Source organism: Palaemon carinicauda, unplaced genomic scaffold (assembly GCF_036898095.1).
Source record: "Palaemon carinicauda isolate YSFRI2023 unplaced genomic scaffold, ASM3689809v2 scaffold64, whole genome shotgun sequence".
In the NCBI taxonomy this organism is placed as follows: Eukaryota; Metazoa; Arthropoda; class Malacostraca; order Decapoda; family Palaemonidae; genus Palaemon; species Palaemon carinicauda.
The window spans coordinates 290,001-302,500 of record NW_027171916.1 but is presented as its reverse complement, the minus strand read 5'-3'; the positions used below and the strand labels follow the sequence as shown (position 1 = coordinate 302,500).

Here is a 12,500-nt window from a genome sequence, read left to right as displayed (position 1 = left end):
TTGTATCTTATATTTCCCTCCACGTCCGATGGTCTATTCCATTTGTATGTCACTGAGCCAGAATCTTCAACGATTCTTAAAGGAGAAGGTGGAGTGGTTGGTGGAGGGATTTGCCCTGTGAGAAAGAAATACACATGCAAATATTTATATGTTTAAGGCAAAAATCTTGGGCTGTATATATATATATATACATATAGATAGATAGATAGATAGATAGATAGATACTAAATAGCTCCTACTCACGCTTCGAAAGAGTTTTGATAGCTGTGGTAGATGGGTCCGACTTTCCTCCTTCGAAATCTACAGCTATGCTGACTTTGTAGTCTGTGTAAGACTCCAGGCCATCTTGGCTATGGGAAGGGTTCTTCGAAATTTTATTATATATTTCCTTTCTGTCCGAAACTCTTTTAACCTTGACCTCGTAGGTATAGTTGCAACGATTAGCATATGCCTCCTCCTGATAAAGTTAAAATTGAATTAAATTTAGAATTCTTAATGGATGTATTCATACACTTTATATATATATATATATATATATATATATATATATATATATATATATGTATGTATATATATATATATATATATATATATATATATACATATATATATATATATATATATATATATATATATATATATATATGTATATATAAATATATATATATATATATACATGTATATATATACATATATATAAATATACATATGTATATATATACTCTATATATACATATATATATACAGTATATATATGTATGTATATATTTATATATGTATATTTTATATATATATACATATATACATCATATATGTATATTTATATATACAGTATATATATATATATATATATATATATATATATATATATATATGTAAAGGGAGAGAGAGAGAGAGAGAGAGAGAGAGAGAGAGAGAGAGAGAGAGAGAGAGAGAGAGAGAGAGGGAGACATGCATTATCAAATAATTTTTCCTGTACTTTGGACAGAATTTTAGGACCTTGACATGAATTGATTCCCAATAACCTTCTTAAAGAATATGACACAAAGCAAAAACTCTTGTCATGGATAATCGAATGGCAATTCTTGGGCATTGGCCTGCCCTTTAAACCAAGATAAAATGGTTTAAAATTGCCCTAATATTATTATTATTATTATTATTATTATTATTATTATTATTATTATTACTCGCTAAGGTACAATCCTAGTTGGAAAAGCAAGACGCTATAAGCCGAGGTCCTCCAACAGGGAAAATACCCCAGTGAGGAAAAGAGACAAGGAAAAATAAAATATTCTAAGAGCAGTAACAACATTAAAATAACTATCTCCTATATAAACAATAAAAACTTTATCAAATAAGAGGAAGAGAAAACTAGTTAGAATAGTGTGCCCGAATGAACCCTCAAGCAAGAGAACCCTAACGATAAATGTTATTCAACCAAATCCTTTTACACTTACTTTCCAGGCGATGTTAAAACCTTCTTGTGATTTCCAAACCTGAATGATACTGGACATCTTCCCTGAAAACAAAGGATAATTATTGAAGTAATGACAGTCAAAGGTTAAAAACTAGAAGTTTTCCAGCAAGATAAAGAAACAATTTTTAACTGACATATGGCAGGATTTCAGTTCTGACAAGACATGATGGAATACGAGAATTAAAATTGTTCATAAATTCCTAACGTTTAACAATTTTCCATAAATTTGTGACACACCATTAAAAAGTCATTATACATTTAGTCATTTTTATTATCATTATTACTAGCCAAGCTACAACCCTAGTTGGAAAAGCAAGATGCTATAAGCCCAAGGGCTCCAACAGGGAAAAATAGCCCAGTGAGGAAAGGAAATGAAGAAATAAATAAATGATGAGAATAAATCAACAATATATCATTCTAAAACATGTAACAGCGTCAAAACAGATATGTCCTATATAAACTATTAACAACGTCAAAAACAGATATGTCACATATAAACAATAAAAAGACTCATGTCAGCCTGGTCAACCTAAAAACATCTGCTCCAACTTTGAACTTTTGAAGTTGCCAAGGAAGGATTATTCCTCGGTAATTCTTTATCTCAGGAAATATTAGAGGTCATTAATCTGTTTTACATCACACTCAGAAGTATCAGCTAAAGTGTTATGGATGATTTCTTACCATAAATGACGTTTTCCGACATCATATCCTGATTCAATATAGCTCTAAGGGGAGGTACCTTTTACATGCATATCATTTGTCCAAAATAATTGATTATGAATATAGACCTCGAATAACTTCTTTGAGTTCTTTGTCCCTTAAGAGAAAGCCAAACCATGGTAGACACAACCTAACCACGATTATCTTCTTCAAATTTAGTTTCAAGTTTCTCATGGAGCAAGTAAGATTGATAAGCCATACTTTACTGGATTTAATGTTTAACTAACCACAATTATCTTCAAATTTAGTTTCAAGTTTCGCATGGAGCAAGTAAGATTGATAAGCCATACTTTACTGGATTTAATGTTTAACTAACCACAATTATCTTCAAATTTAGTTTCAAGTTTCGCATGGAGCAAGTAAGATTGATAAGCCATACTTTACTGGATTTAATGTTTAACTAACCACAATTATAATCAAATTTAGTTTCAAGTTTCGCATGGAGCAAGTAAGATTGATAAGCCATACTTTACTGGATTTAATGTTTAACTAACCACAATTATCTTCAAATTTAGTTTCAAGTTTCGCATGGAGCAAGTAAGATTGATAAGCCATACTTTACTGGATTTAATGTTTAACTAACCACAATTATCTTCAAATTTAGTTTCAAGTTTCGCATGGAGCAAGTAAGATTGATAAGCCATACTTTACTGGATTTAATGTTTAACTAACCACAATTATCTTCAAATTTAGTTTCAAGTTTCGCATGGAGCAAGTAAGATCGATAAGCCATACTTTACTGGATTTAACGTTTAAACCTTTTCAATATCTTTAATGACAAAACCACTTACAATACTAGAAATATCGAGGTAAATTGCTCTTACCTCTAGGGCATTTGGTAGTGAACAGCTTCTTCTGAATCCGCTCTCCCCTTAAGGTGCCGTCAATTTCGCAGACTTTTCCATTTAATAGGAACTTTACCAAGACAGCAGCATAGTAGTTGGTGGCTGGTGCTAGGCCTTGTATTTCTACTGACATTTTAGTCGCAGTTATGGAATCCCATACTTCTTTAGAGGTGGTCATATTATTCATGCTTTGGTCCTTCCCCTGTTGCAAATGAATAATTACATACATACATACATAAATACATACATACATACATACATACATACATACATACATACATAATTCATGATAACTGTAAAGGGGAGAAGATCAAGTGGGAGGCAGAGAATTAGAATTAGGATAAGGTGAAGGAGGATAAAGAGAGAAGCGGTTAGGCGGAAAAGGATGCCTTTGATCAAATGAATTATTATTATTATTATTATTATTATTATTATTATTATTATTATTATTATTATTATTATTATTATTATTATTATTATAAGCTAAGTTACAACCCTACTTGGAAAAGCAGAATGCTCTAAGCCCAAGGCTCCAACAAGGAAAATCTAGCCGAGCGAGGAAAGGAAATAAGGAAATAAATAAACTACAAGGGAAGTATTGAACAATTAAAATAAAATATTTTAAGAAAAGTAACAAAATCAAAACAAATCTTTCATATATAAACTATAAAAAGAGACTTATGCTACTTTGTTCAACAAAAAGTTCAAAGTTCCACATTTGAACTCTTTAGATATATGAATAAAATAGGTTTATATGGAAGGTTATAACTCACCCAAATAACTACTCGATAGGATATGTCCTTCGAAATTGGTTCTTCCCCATCAAATTCCTTCACAAAGGATACGGTTACCTTATCCATATCCGGTTGAACGTCCGGTTCCTGTCGGAAACGGAGGTATCCTATGGGTCCTGAAACATACAAAAGAATTTCAACTTACGAACATTCGACTTAGAAATATTCGATTTTACAAGCATTCGACTTACAAGCATTTGACTTACGAACATTTGATTTACGAACATTCGACTAACAAACACTCGACTTACAAACAGCCGACTCACAAACATTCGACTCACAAACATTCAACTTGCAAGCATTCGACTTACAAACACCCGACTAACAAACATTCGACTTACAAGCATCCGACTTACAAGCATTTCACTTTAAAAAACATTTGACTTACAAACATTCGACTTTACAAGCATTCGACTTTACAAGCATTCGACTTACAAACATTCGACTTACAAGCATCCGGCTCACAAACATTCGACTTACAAACACTTCGACTAACAAACATTCGACTTACAAACACTTCGACTAACAAACATTCGACTTACAAACATTTGACTTGCAAACATTCGACTTACAAGCATCCGGCTTACAAACATTCGACTTACAAACATTTAGAGATACAAACACAAATCCACCTGAAAATAACTAAAATAAGGTAAAGAAATAATGTAATAAAACAATATTATATCATTTAATTCATCAAAACAATATTTGTAATAACCCGATGTCTATTTCATATGAAACCCGACTATTTGCTGACTTTTGCAGTGTGAAATCATAGGCATGAGATTGAAGTTAGGTCGACCTTAGGCCAACATTTTACAACATTCGACTTACAAACAGCTTCTTGGAACTTATCAAGTTTGTAAGCTGAGGAATATTTTCGTTTTTAACTTCAAGCAAAATAAAGTAAAAAAAAATCATTCTTTAATTTTAAGAACAATAAATAAATTTACCCTATCAAGCAGGACAATGCCCTAGAGACTGACCATACATACATATGATCAGCGACCATGCCCCCTTTCCACCCAGGCTAGAACTAGGGAGGGCCAGGCAATGGCTGCTGATGATTCAGCAGATAGAACTATAGGCTCCCGCAAAACCTCCATCCTTAGCTCACAAGGATGGCTAGGTTGCAGCGCTCAAAGGAACTAACGAGTTTGAGCGGGACTCGAACTGTAATCTGGCGATCACCCGTCAGGGACGTTACCACATAGGCCACCACAATAAAGATAAATGATGGGAAAAGTTGCATCGCCCAAAGGAACTAACGAGTTTGAGCGGGAATCGAACCGCAATCTGGCGATCACCAGTCAGGGACATTACCACATAGACCACCACAATAAAGATAAATAATGGGAACTTATAAGCTTACCTCCAGCACAGGGATCTTCTCGACCAGATGAACACTTTCCTGTCACTTTGTTGCAAGTTCCACCCACACAGTGATTACATCTCTGTAAGCAGTTCACTCCCCAGGTACCTGATTCACAATCTGAAAAGTGGAAAAGGGTGTTTAATTACAAGACCACGATACTACAGCTAGAGAGTTATGAAGTTGAAGTTTTATTATCATTATTACTATCTAAGCTACAACTCTAGTTGGAAAAGCAGGATGCTATAAGCCCAACGGCTCCAACAGGGAAAATAGGCCAGTGAGGGAAGGAGATAAGGAAATAGATAAGCTATATGAGAAATAAAGAACAATTAAAATAAAATATTTTAATAACAATAACAACATCAAGATAGATCTTTCATATATAAACTATAAAAGACTCATGTCAGCCTGTTCAACATAAAAACATTTGCTGCAAGTTTGAACTTTTGAAATTCTCCCGATCCAACTACCCTATTAGGAAGATCATCCCACAACTTGGTCACAGCTGGAATAAAACTTCTAGAGTACTGCGTAGTATTGAGCCTCATGATGGAGAAGGCCTCACTATTAGAATGAACTGCATGTCTAGTAATACGAACAGGCTGGAACTGTCCGGGAAGATGTGAGTGTAAAGGATGATCAGAATTATGAAGAATCTTATGCAACATTCATAACGAACTAATTGAACGACGTTGCCAGAGATTAATATTAATATCTTCAGCGTATTTCATAAGGCGTACGCAAAGGACGTTAATTATTATTATTATTATTATTATTATTATTATTACTTGCTAAACTACAACCCTAGTTGGAAAAGCAGGATTCTATAAACCCCTGAGCTCCAACAAGGAAAATAGCTCAGTGAGGAAAGGAAACAAGGAAAAATGAAATATTTTAAAAACAGTATCAACCTTAAAGTGAAGTTCGAAGTGGCTTTTAAGAATAATAATAAAAAAAATAGAATTACCATTATTGCACACTATTCTATCTTGTTTCTCTTCCTCTTGTTATTTTCAAGTCTTTATAGTTTATATGTGAAAGATATATTTTAATGTCATTATCGTTCTTAAACTTCTCTTGCAGTTTTTCATTATTTCCTTTCCTCACTGGGCTATTTTCCCTGTTGGGGCACTTGGCTTATAGCGTTCTGCTTTTCCAACTAGGGTTCTAGCTTAGCAAGTGATAATAATAATAATAATAATGATAATAATAATAATAATAATAATAATAATAATAATAATAATAATAATAATAGTAATAAAAATAATATTAATAATAAAAATAATAATAATAATAATAATAATAATAATAATAATAACATTATTAACAATAATAATAGTAATAATAATGACAATGATAATAATAATGATAATAATAATAATAATAATAATAATAATAATAATAATAATAATAATGTGATCGTGGGTAGGTAATGGACGCTAGTTCAAAGAGGCTTTTAGGAATAAAAAAAAATAAATAAAAGTAAAAATAGAATTACCTTCATTGCACAAGTCGCCTTTCTTGCCTGGAGCGCAAGAACATCCGTATGGAGAAGGTAAACAGATCTGTGTATTACTTGTTACCCCTGGATTTATGGTACACGAGTTGAGGATTTGGTCGCCTTCACATGCTGTCAGAAAGGGAGAGAAACAAGGAATTGGTTTCTAGTGATTTTCACCTATAATTAGATCACAAAACTAGAAAGGGGACAAGGTTGAAATCACAAGGCTTAGAACATGGAGCAGATAAGGTATAGAAAGTCCAAGCGTCTGTGAAGTATTGTAATCCACAAGAAAAAGAAAGGAGACAAGGTTAAAATCACAAGGCTTATAACATGGGGCAGATCAGGTATAGAAAGTACAAGCGTCTGTGAAGTATTGTAATCCACAAAAATAGAAAGGAGACTAGGTTAAAATCACAAGGCTTAGAACATGGGGCAGATCAGGTATAGAGAGTCCAAGCGTCTGTGAAGTATCGTAATCCACAAGAAAAAGAAAGGAGACAAGGTTAAAATCACAAGGCTTAGAACATGGAGCAGATTAGGTATAGAAAGTACAAGCGTCTGTGAAGTATTGTAATCCACAAAAATAGAAAGGAGACTAGGTTAAAACCAAAAGGCTTAGAACATGGGGCAGATCAGGTATAGAAAGTACAAGCGTCTGTGAAATATTGTAGTCCACAAGCTCCAACTACAATGGCAATACAAGTCATTTAACAAACAGACATCTCCTGTAACTCGTCTGGTTAAAGTGAAGCTGAGAAAAACATATAAGACCTCACCTTCTTCACACCATTCCCCTCTCAATCCAGGAGGACAGACACATTTTCCAGTCTTGGCATCACAAACACCTCCGTGCATGCAATCGGGGCACCAAAGGCTGCATTGGTCGCCATACATGTTGGCTGGGCATTCTGTAGCACAAAGACCAAGGAAAGGAAGACAGTATTTGAGCAATTTCATGGATATCAGTGAAAACTATGGCACATACATACACATTTCATATAAATCATTCATTAAATGTCATGTAGTTCATCTATTTCCTCATTTCATTTCCTCACTGGGCTATCCTTTCCCTCTTGGAATCCTTGGTCTTATAGCATCTTGTTTTTCCGACTAGCGTTGTAGCTTAGCAAGTGATAATAATAATAATAATAATAATAATAATAATAATAATAATAATAATAATAATAATAATAATAATAATAATAATAATAATAATAATAATAATACTCTGCATCTGTTTCTATGAAATGTTAGCTCCATATATTCTTTGTATACTTCTGTACTTCTTTGAAAAAAATTGACTGGAATAATGACATAAATTTGGTCTACTGAAATCATGCGAGAGACAAACACTCTTTCAATGTTGTTTGGCTATGAAATCGAAATGCTTATGAAACTGGTAAAACATATTTCTTTTTATTTGATATGCGTTTTGTGTAGGCCTACACTACATCCGGGAAAAATTCACATTCATAATGATCGATTTATTTGCTTATTGATGGCGTTAATTAATTCAAGATTATTTTTCTTTTTTTGCTAAATGATTGGTTCAGATTTGTAATGCAAAGTTGTCCTAAAATGCTAAATTGGTAACACTGGGCTCTGTGTCTTCTGTAAATTTGTATCAGGGTTTCCACAAGAGGTTTAAGAAAACATAAAGATTGAAATAATGTCCCCATTTCTCTGCGGACCACCAATTTCTTTTCTTCTCACGTACCACTAGTGGTCCCTGGACCACCGGATGGCACCCGTGGTTCCATAGAGTACATATACTCTATAGTATAAGTCAACAATATCATGCATGATATATTAGGTTCCATTACTTAAATAGACGTCAATAGCTTATAAAAACTATACTCATATATATTAAAATACACAATTTTCCGTGTATTTCTGATAAATAAAATAACCAACAATGCATGAAAAATGAAATTGATCTGGCTTTCGAAAGGACCATCTCCCTTCCTCTTTCAGAGAACAAATGGTTGAAAGAAAAGGTACAGAAAGGCTCGTAAGAAATAGTAAACATCATTTCACGGTGGTTTTCTATTTCTTACGAACCTTACTGTACTTCTTTTTAAAAATTTGTAACCATTTTTTTTCTGAAGAGGGAGAGGGTCCCTTCGAAGGCTTAATAAATTTATTTTTTTTTTCATACATTGTGGGTTATTTTCATCAATACTCATATACGTAATTCTTACCCCTCCTAATGATCGCAACTGCACACTCTCCTGAAGCTCCTGGTGCAATATTAATATTTTTGAATAAATAGACACCAGACTCCTTCGTCTTATCGTATGGTACAATTAGTTTTGATTCGTCAGTCTTGCTAATGTTCTCGTAGGGTTTTTTCGGATCTTGATCTTGATGCCATTCCATTTGATCCCAACTGGGATGATTCTTAAATTCAATGACGACATCATCTTCCCTATTCACCGTGATTGTCAGTTTCTTTGCCGGTGATCTGCCTATCATAGCAGAAAAAAAATGTTTTTATTAGTTTTAAGTTTTTTTTATACTAGCCATAAGAAAACATCTGTTGAAAATAAAATGAGATATTTATGTATGATCAAACTTATGATTGTAATGATATAGTCTTCAATTTGAATGAACAAAAAAGGGTGCTGTTTTGGTAGGCGATCTCAGTATTTTTAATAGGTAAAAAAAAAACAAGAATAATGGAAAATCTAATGGTTCTTGCTTTGCCGTATGTTCGCTTCGCTCGCGAAAAAAATAAAAACATCAAACTCCGTATGTACTGGCAAGCAGTAATGTTGAGCTGCGCACGCTAACATCAATGATTGATTATCATTTCTTAGATATTTATTCCCTATATATATATATATATATATATATATATATATATATATATATATATATATATATATATATATATTCAGAAAATCTAATGGTTCTTGCTTTGCCGTGAAGTGAAGTGACATCGCATACCAAAGCAAAAACACGACTTGAAGCTCGCATACCAAAGTAAAAACACGACTTGAAGCTCGCATACCAAAGTAAAAACACGACTTGAAGCTCGCATACCAAAGCCAAAACACGACTTGGAGCTCGCATACCAAAGCAAAAACACGACTTTGGAGCTCGCATACCAGAGCAAAAACACGACTTGGAGCTCGCATACCAAAGCAAAAACACGAGTTGGAGCTCGCATACCAAAGCAAAAACACGAGTTGGAGCTCGTATACCAAAACAGCACCCAAATAAGTTACATGGTTTAGTATGATTCACAGAAATAATTGTAAGAGCAGAAGAAGCTGTAAGATGAGGTTACTTACATTTTTTGTGAAGGAGTGGAACTGTAACTTCAGTGGCTCCGTCATCGCTTAAGCATTTCACACCCCTGCCTGTATAAAGAGAAACACCAAATATATCAAATCAAATTTTCTCAATATTCAAGAAATGTGTAAGTTCTCAAATTTGATATATATACACGTACACACACATATAAGTATATATATACTGTATATATATATATATATATATATATATATATATATATATATATATATATATATATATATATATATATATACTTTAATGTCACAAGGATCATGTGACTTAATATACAGCAAAAGCCAGTAAGAGATGATAAAATGCTTAAGTGCTTTCGGGTATTTTAATATACACTTTTCAGGGTACAATAAAAAGGGTTTATTGTACCCTAAAGAAGTGTGTATTAATATACACGAAAGCGCTAGGTACTAGAGCAGTTTATTATTTCCTATTGGCTTTTGCTGTATATATATATATATATATATATATATATATATATATATATATATATATATATATATATATGTATATATATATATATATATATATATATATATATATATATATATATATGTAAATATATGTATATATATATATATATATATATATATATATATATATATATATATATATATATAATATATATATACAGATCACAATATCTCATAAAGTGATACGTTGAAACCTTTGCTTAATATAGAATGTAAACAAGAAAAGGAGAAACATTACTTATTTTCTTAGCCCATAAACAATAAAGCGATCATTCATATTCCTTTTCAATACTGTTATTAGAACTTGAACAAAAACTTACTTAGATTCATTGTGTTATCCTTATTAGAATTATGACAAGTGATGTCATCTTTTCGATAAATAGTTCTCTCATTCATAGGGTAGATGACAAACGGAAGTTCACTTGAAGGATCCCATGTAGGATATCTGAAGAGTAAACAGTAAGAACAGAGGAATAAATGATTTAGCAAAACAGAACGCACTCTGGCATATCCATAGAGACAAGCAATGATTTAATATAAAATGAAGCTTTAAAACAGTTTCAAAAAATTTCCACATATAGTTACTAGTTATCTTTATTTTTTTGGCTAGAGTTAACATAGATTTGAATTAGCATAGGAATCCTGGTGGATAATCAAAAATAATCGCAAAACGTAATGAGTTCCATAAAAATTCTGATATTTTGGACTGAAAAAATGTTGAAGCCTTTGCTAACATAAAAATTAGTTATGGAGTTGAAATTACAAGTAAAAGAAATGAGCAAGGCGAATAATGAGAAAGCTCCTTTTAAAACGTGAAGAACTAGTATTTGAAAGCCATAAGAAAGATTTTAAAGTATATCATCATCTCCTCCTACGCCTATTGACGCAAAGGGCCCCGGTTAGATTTCGCCAGTCATCTCTATCTTGAGCTTTTAAATCAATATTTCTCCATTCATCATCTCCCACTTCACGCTTCATAGTCCTCAGCCATGTAGGCCTGGGTTTTCCAACTCCTCTAGTGCCTTGTGGAGCCCAGTTGAAACTTTGGTGAACTAATCTCCCTTGGGGAGTGCGAAGAGCATGCCCAAACCATCTCAATCTACCCCTCACCATCTTGAGCTCTTAAATCAAAATTTCTCCATTCATCATCTTCCACTTCACGCTTCATAGTCCTCTGCCATGTAGGCCTGGGTTTTCCAACTCCTCTAGTGTCTTATGGAGTCCAGTTGAAAGTTTGGTGAATTAATCTCTCTTGAAGAGTGCGAAGAGCATGCCCAAACCATCTCAATCTACCCCTCACCATCTTGAGCTTTTAAATCAAAATTTCTACATTCATCATCTCCCACTTCACGCTTCATAGTCCTCAGCCATGTAGGCCTGGGTTTTCCAACTCCTCTAGTGTCTTATGGAGTCCAGTTGAAAGTTTGGTGCATTAATATCTCTTGAAGAGTGCAAAGAGCATGCCCAAACCATCTCCATCTACCCCTCACCATGATCTCATCTACATATGGCACTCGAGTAATCTCTCTTATAGTTTCATTTCTAATCCCGTCCTGACATTTAACTACAAATATTCTTATGAGGACTTTGTTTATTTTCTTAAAGTATATAATGAATAGAAATCTTATTAACCTTATTCATGAGATGAAACCAGACAAATTGTTCAATTGTTCACTTACGCTGAAGTCTCCGGCAAGAGGAGTATCACCCACAAGATACCTGGAAGACAAACAACATTTATTAAATAAGTTTCTTAATCTTTTGTCTGGTTTTAGTTCATATTAATTACGTAGTGATTCGATGAAATGGACCAGACTTTTTTTATTTAAACCAATGATCAGTAAAAACGAAGCTACTATATGATGAATGATCTTCCTAATCAGGTAATTGAATAGGTGGAACGACAAAAGTTTAATCTTGCAGCGAATGTGTTTGATATTGAAGAAGCTGACATAAGTCTCTTTTTATAGTTTGTTTTATAAAAGATCTATTTTCATGCT

The 12,500-nt window shown here is 32.9% G+C and overlaps 2 protein-coding genes and 1 long non-coding RNA gene across 3 annotated transcripts in view; all 3 read right to left on the bottom strand.

Moving 5' to 3' along the window:
* LOC137637304 (receptor-type tyrosine-protein phosphatase epsilon-like) overlaps positions 1–3,236 on the bottom strand; it is a 36,518-nt gene extending 33,282 nt beyond the window's left edge. Inside the window, exon 1 of the mRNA XM_068369544.1 lies at positions 3,022–3,236. Coding sequence (XP_068225645.1) covers positions 3,022–3,229 — 208 coding nt within the window. The 5' untranslated portion in view covers positions 3,230–3,236. The remainder of the gene's footprint in view (positions 1–3,021) is intronic.
* Positions 3,237–3,326: 90 nt separating this feature from the next.
* Positions 3,327–10,830, bottom strand: LOC137637297 (tyrosine-protein kinase receptor Tie-1-like). Its single transcript, XM_068369541.1, has 8 exons — positions 10,821–10,830; positions 10,012–10,080; positions 8,917–9,183; positions 7,492–7,623; positions 6,710–6,841; positions 5,209–5,328; positions 3,816–3,952; positions 3,327–3,335 (listed from the first exon to the last, which is right to left on the bottom strand). Exons 1-8 carry the CDS (start codon positions 10,828–10,830, stop codon positions 3,327–3,329), a joined length of 876 nt encoding a protein of 291 aa, XP_068225642.1.
* Positions 10,831–10,880: 50 nt separating this feature from the next.
* The window catches only part of LOC137637305 (uncharacterized), a 2,978-nt gene continuing 1,358 nt past the window's right edge, over positions 10,881–12,500 (bottom strand). Inside the window, exons 3-4 of the long non-coding RNA XR_011043542.1 lie at positions 12,180–12,219; positions 10,881–10,945 (exon numbers count right to left, since the gene is read on the bottom strand). This is a non-coding gene — a long non-coding RNA (uncharacterized lncRNA). The remainder of the gene's footprint in view (positions 10,946–12,179; positions 12,220–12,500) is intronic.